Source organism: Toxotes jaculatrix, chromosome 9 (assembly GCF_017976425.1).
Source record: "Toxotes jaculatrix isolate fToxJac2 chromosome 9, fToxJac2.pri, whole genome shotgun sequence".
Classification (NCBI taxonomy): domain Eukaryota; kingdom Metazoa; phylum Chordata; class Actinopteri; family Toxotidae; genus Toxotes; species Toxotes jaculatrix.
This window is the reverse complement of record NC_054402.1, coordinates 3,815,233-3,821,558: the sequence shown is the minus strand read 5'-3', so window position 1 is coordinate 3,821,558 and position 6,326 is coordinate 3,815,233. Positions and strand designations below refer to the sequence as shown.

General features: G+C 41.9%; 1 protein-coding gene across 1 annotated transcript; it reads left to right on the top strand.

Annotated features, from left to right (window-relative positions):
• The first annotated feature begins 1,260 nt into the window (after window positions 1-1,260).
• si:ch211-229d2.5 (zona pellucida-like domain-containing protein 1) lies at window positions 1,261-5,577 on the top strand. The gene is made up of 10 exons (XM_041046913.1): window positions 1,261-1,357; window positions 1,738-1,958; window positions 2,358-2,542; window positions 2,773-2,845; window positions 2,998-3,095; window positions 3,623-3,703; window positions 4,050-4,218; window positions 4,311-4,413; window positions 5,243-5,263; window positions 5,441-5,577. Exons 1-10 carry the CDS (start codon window positions 1,261-1,263, stop codon window positions 5,575-5,577), a joined length of 1,185 nt encoding a protein of 394 aa, XP_040902847.1.
• The last annotated feature ends 749 nt before the right edge of the window (window positions 5,578-6,326 follow it).

The following is a 6,326-nucleotide window of genomic DNA, read 5'->3' as shown; positions in this document are numbered from 1 at the left end:
CGTCCACAATGCCCACAGATAACTGAAATGAGAGGAGTAAATGCTATCGTACCCCCCCCTCTCAGTTTACCATCAGCGATAATTGATTAAACTCTCCTCCCAAGATGGAAATAAGGCTGGGATTCGGCTTTGGATGTCGCAGCCAAGTTCAGGTGAGACCAAAGAAAACTTATTTTGTAAAGACCTTTATACATATATATGAAGGTGTGCGTGTGGGCGAGAGGTCAGAGGGACTCTTAGCATGTTCAAGAGCACACGTCATGACAATAATAATGTGTCCTGCATTTGACAGTGTGGTTTCGTGCATTTGACAAAAGATTGACGGAGACGCCCATCCTCCAACTTGACCCCAATCAGAGCTTTCTCTTCCCAGGTGGCTCACCTGACAGGATCAGGTTTCCAACTGTCCTTCAATCATCCAGTTTAACCTCAGCACTAACCAAATTTTAAAAGATTCTCCGAATATGTGGGAATTTCTACTTTAACTCCAAAGTACGAACACAAATATACTAATATATTATCTTGTTCTATTTACACCAGATTTAAACATGGTGTCAGTCAGGTTGTCAGTCTAATATGTTTGTTGATTATAAGAAGTCACTAAATTATGAGCTTCAAGAGATAAAAGATCTTTTGTGGCAAATTTGTCAAATTAAGGGTCATCCAGGTTACATTAAACCACCAAACACTGCAGCAGACAACAGGTCCTCTTTCCTCCATTGTGCATGAGGTCCCGGATGAATAGGAACCATACATACTTACTTTATTAAGTTTCATATTAGTAGGCAAAGGGGGCTGCATTTCACACACAGACTCACAAAGCCTTATGGGCATTGTTTAAGCGTGTAACTTTGAAGGGGACTGTGTTGGGTTTCATCATTTGCCTCCAGGAAAGGACCACAGCGCCTCAGCCACAAAAACCGAATTGTTCAGGCAAACTGAGGCAGCTCCACCAAAGTGACATTGACCCTGTTTCCATCCAATCCTACAACAGTGTCGTGACCGCACAACAGTCGTGTTAACCATATATAAAACAGCCCACTGCTCTCTTATCCTAAACCAGCAAGGAGACTGAGGAGGTAAGATCCTGGCTAAGATAATGGCAAACTTTCCTTGACTGACAGCACTGGATTAAGCACCACCTGGACTTGCAGCTGCATTGTGCTGCATTGTGCTGGATTTTTATTTTTTTTTAGTATTTGCTGTGTTTGACATCTGTTGTGTTTGCCTCAGCTTTTTCACAGAGGGCAGAGCAGGGATATGGCTTTATTCAGCTTCCTCATACTGACCTCCCTGTGTATTGCGGGCCGAGAGGCCCTCAGTTTATCTGACTGCGGAGCATACGCGAGACGACCAGGTAAGATGACCGTGACCTTCTCTCTCTCTCGCACATTTTGGTTTCAGACCGGAGGGGTTGTATTGATTTTGGTTCAGATACAGACCTTTAGGAAGGCCACATTAATTTTAGTTTTGGCTCTGATATTTAATTAGCACACTTGAGAGAGAACTATTTACACTGATGAATATGTGTTTACAGCAGAAACCTAGGTGTTTAAATAGGTATAAGAAATTATTGATTGTATTTTTGGCTTTTCTATGAAATGTGCCTGTGAATGCTTCATATTTTTCAGAAATGTTTTCACACACTTTCCCCCCCTGAACAGTAGATGTGACTAACAAAATTCTGTTCAAATAAACGAAAATTATTTCACTATCTTTCCATCTTATCATCATCAGAATACACTGATATCGCCGTGGTGTGTGGCACGTCTGCCATCAACCTGGCCATTCAGATCTGCCCAGCTATCTACACTGGATACAACGAGAGCTTACTGATATTAAACCGCATCCGGGACAACGTGGACTGTCAGGGGACGCTGGACACCTCGGTGGCACCTCCTGTGGTGAGATTCAGCTTCCCCATCAGAGAAGGAAACGCCTGCGGGAGCAATTTCTTGGTAAGTATTGCATCAATTAAATTTCCTGATTTCTGTTCTTGAGGGTTGGTGATTCTGGGGCTTGTTAACATTTAGCTGAGGAGAGTTAGAGCAGATTTAGGAAACTGAAAGGGGGGTCTGAGAGCTGGGTTTTGGGCCAGGCAAGAGGAGGTGGAAAAGAGAGAATTCTAGGTAGAAATAAGAGGACTTCAGCCAGACATACATGAGACGAAGCAGTCTGCTCTTGGCTTAATGTGACAGATAGACACAATCGCACCAGCCTCATTTCTGAGGAGAATGAGTTGTTACACTTTCTTGATGTGATTTCATCACTACAGCCTGGTGTGCTGAGAGATGTTGGCCACCATTTATATTTAACCATTTCTCAAATAATCATGCTTCTATTAAATAATTCTTCAGACCACGAGCGCACCAGGGACGGGAATATTCTCAGACTTCTCCAACATCCAGACCGTCAACGTCAGCGGGGTGGTACGATCCTTCGACCCCACCATCGGAACAATCACCTACAATGCAGAACTCAAATATTACTACTCATGTGCTTATCCACTGGAGTATCTCATCAACAACACCCAGGTGGATGTGTAAGTGTACAGTTATAGTATCTATCCAATGATCCTTATTCTTTTGAGGGTAACGGGTGGGGCGCTGGAGGCAGTCGCAGCTAACATTGGGTGAGAGGAGGAGTACGCCTTGGACAGGCTGCCAGCCGATCACAGGGCTACAGTTATAATACATGGGTCGAAACATACACTAACACTTCTAACATTACACTTGCATGACAAGCGTGATCTCATTCCTTTTTTCCTCGCAGGTCATCCTCCTCCATTGCTTTGAAGGACAACAATGGGAGCTTCATCAGTACGCTCAGCATGGCCTTGTATCAGGTGCCAACTTACACCTTTCTATACTATAATAATAAATAAATACCCTCATTTCCGCCAGTAACTTGCGTAAATTGTAACCCTAGAAGATTAATCTTGCGTAACAGCATGTACAACTTTTCATCTTAATTGTTATCCTTATCTTCCTCTGCCAGGATATAAATTACACCGTGCCCCTTGTTATACCACCTCTGGGTGTCGAACTGAGAACAAACATCTACGTCCAGGTGGTTGCGTCCAACCTGACATCACAGTAAGAACCATTAACATCATATCACACCTGCAGCTTTTTCTTTCTCTGCTTCAGACCTGGACCCGTAAAACTAATCTGAAGCACACAATGGAGAAAAGTGATTGCAGATAAAATCAGCGGCAGCTCTATTCTTGGAAAATATATCATATTCATTATGACCATCTTGACCATCTCTGTTCCTGTACTGCAGTAATCTGCTCCTAACCAACTTAAGAAACCTCTGCAGCCTCCACCTCGTTTAAAATGAAAAGTATTTTTAAGTCATGACAACTTCGATAAACAACTTTTATATTGAAGGATTTTTACTTTTATCTTTCACTATTTCACTTTTAGCAGTTTGATGAATACAGGTGTTGGATGTTGGTAATGCACGGAAACCTGATCGGCTCACTTAGATAAATAAAGACGTTTTCCATCTCCTAGTCTCCAACCACATGACTCTGTCTTGATGTATTGTAAATTTGAGGATTCCACCTGTGACCTGGAGTCTCTGACTCGGTGCTGGGGACCTCATTCTTTCTCCACAGGTACTTTGTTCTTCTGGACCGGTGCTACGCCTCAGTGTCTCCACAGCCTTCCAACTCCACCTCCTTTAATCTGTTTGTCTCGTAAGTCACAAAAACACCTAAAAACATTTTGTGGGGGGAAAAAAGTGTGAGCTGCAGGAGCTGCTACTTTTTTTTTTTTATAACTTTTGAGTTTCTTCCAGTCCTTTAAGGCCTGATAATGAGTTCTGTCTCCTGGTCCAGCAGTCCAGCTTTAAATTTAAACCCTTACACATATCTGCAGGTTTTCCTCTCTTCCATGTAATAAGTAAACCAGAGCTACCTCTAAATCCAAAGGGAGCCCTATTCTTGATTTTGTCTCCCTGCCTTTCTATCATTAATACACTGCCTGTATGTATCCATGTGATGTGCAAATGGGGCACTTGTGAGGTTCGCCTTTTATTGAAAGGTGCTCCATAGATCAGCTGACCACCATGCTGGAGAACGGAGATAGCCAAAAGGCCCGCTTCTACTTCCCAGCATTCCGCTTCATCGAGCAGCAGAATGAGACCATCTCCACCTACTATCTGCACTGCATTACCCGGCTCTGTGAGCGCAGCACCTGCAGCACCTTCAAGGTAGGAGGGCGATACGTGCCTTTCAAACAGAAATCTCCAGTGCCAGCCAGATCCTCCTCAACTCATGTCTCCCCATCTGGTCTGATTCACAGCAATGCAACAGGAAGAGGAGGAGTGTGGAGACCACTGTCGTCCAGGAGAGCATCACTGAGCCGTCTGTGCTCACAGTGGCTATAAGGGCCAAGACAGAGAACCGTATGTCCCCTATGTGTCCTTTTTTTGTGCAAATGAGGTGTTCAGACACTGTAATGACAGCTACCTGTAGATTGAATAATTCAGTGTTTCTATCTGACAGAAATCTTCCTCAGACACTTTCAAGCAAATTTCACAAAGCAGAGCAAGCCACACACAAACATCACTCAGGTGGCTGTGATCTGCAAAATTAAAGTTTGACATTTTGAGAAATGTGCTCATCCGCTTTCTTGCTGAGAGTCAGATGAGAAGATTGATACCACTCTCATCTCTGTCATCTAAATAGGAAGCTAAAGATAGATAGCAGGCAGTTAGTTTGGCTCAGCATAAAGACTGGAAACAACAGGGGGAGACAGCTAACCTGACTTTGTCCTATAACCCACCTCCAAGCTCATTAATGAACACATCATATATTGTTTGTTTAATCTATACAATAAGTGAAAATGACAAACTTTACTTCTAAGTCTATAGTTAATGTTTGTAATCAGTAAATGTTTGATAAATGGCTTATAACCTATGAAGCACACAGTGCAGTGAAGTGCAGGTTGATGTACATTTTAAACAGATAATGAATAATAATTTAGACATTAATAAACACTTTAAAGTGCAGATGTCTGCTATAAATGTTCCATAAGGCCAGGCAAGCTGTTTCCGCTTGTTTCCAGTCTTTATGCTAAGCTATGATAACTGTGCCCTGGCTATAGCTTCATATTTAACACACAGAAATGTTTTTCCAATATTTTGGCAAATATAACGTTTTGGAAATATCCAGAATATACATGAAATATCCCTCATAATGAAACACGGTCTCTTTTTGTCTTTTTTTTTGCAGCCATTCTCTCCAAAGAAGAGGGTAAGTATGCTATTTATTGACTTGACTGCTATGAGAGAAGCCATTCACAAAGTTTCTACTAATTAAATTTCCTTCAGAAATGAAAAACGTTTCTTATCTGCAGCAAGTCACAATGTCTTCTGTTTTGTCTGCTGGAATAAAGCATCCCGTAATGGTGTCACTCTCATTTGTGCGCAGCACTGTCTGGTGGCCAGTCTGATGGCAGGGGCACCTCTGTTGGCCTGGGAATTGCTGTGGCCGTCCTCATTGTGATAGGGGTGGCCGCCATTTTGATGGCGGCATCTTTTTATCGAAAACTGAAGCGACTAAGCTAGCAGCAGCCCATAATATTGATGAACGAAGGTCAGCGCAGGCTAAATGACATAATGAGTTTGACAGGGTGACATTCACATACTGGTGGAGGTGCATTATGTATGTATGTAGGACTCTGCTGTACTGAATCAAACTATTGATTGGAGCACTTAATGTTTCTTTCCAACCCTTCGCAGATTGTTACAAGTTATGGAAGGTGAAGTCTGAATAATGCACCCATTAGGATGATTTAAAAGTGAAAGAGAAAGAAAGGAGGGGAGGAAGAAAGAAAGAAAGAAAAGAAAAAAAGAAATTCAGTTCTCATCTCAAAGGAATAGTTTCATATTTTGGGAAATATGTTTATTTGCTTTCTCCAGGAAGTTAGAAGAAATAATCTGGCACATAACTCCCCAAAGAACAGCTACTTTGTTTTATGTACAAATTTTAAAAAGAAGACTGAGAGAATGGCATCAATCTTCTCATCTAACTCTTGTCAGGAAAGGGAATATGTATATTTTCCACAATGTAGAACTAGCCCCATAACTTACGCCACGGGTCAAAGCAAAATCATTATGGCAATAAATTTTAAGTTTTACATTTCTGTCTCACATTAAATTTGATTTAATGTCAGTATGTAAATCTGTGTATGACTCTTGAACCTGAACGACACAGACACTGGATTGCACACCTGGTAACAATTTCTACTTTTGATGGATTTACAAGCAGCATAGGTTGTTTTGTGCAAGTCAGAGCTGACATGTTGCATGTTGTA

Excerpts from the sequence above, each read along its gene's own strand:
- si:ch211-229d2.5 (XM_041046913.1), top strand. The coding sequence starts at position 1,261 with ATGGCTTTATTCAGCTTCCTCATACTGACCTCCCTGTGTATTGCGGGC. Across the intron at positions 1,959-2,357 it reads CCTGCGGGAGCAATTTCTTG|ACCACGAGCGCACCAGGGAC; the intron begins GTAAGTATTGCA and ends ATAATTCTTCAG. Across the intron at positions 2,846-2,997 it reads TCAGCATGGCCTTGTATCAG|GATATAAATTACACCGTGCC; the intron begins GTGCCAACTTAC and ends TTCCTCTGCCAG.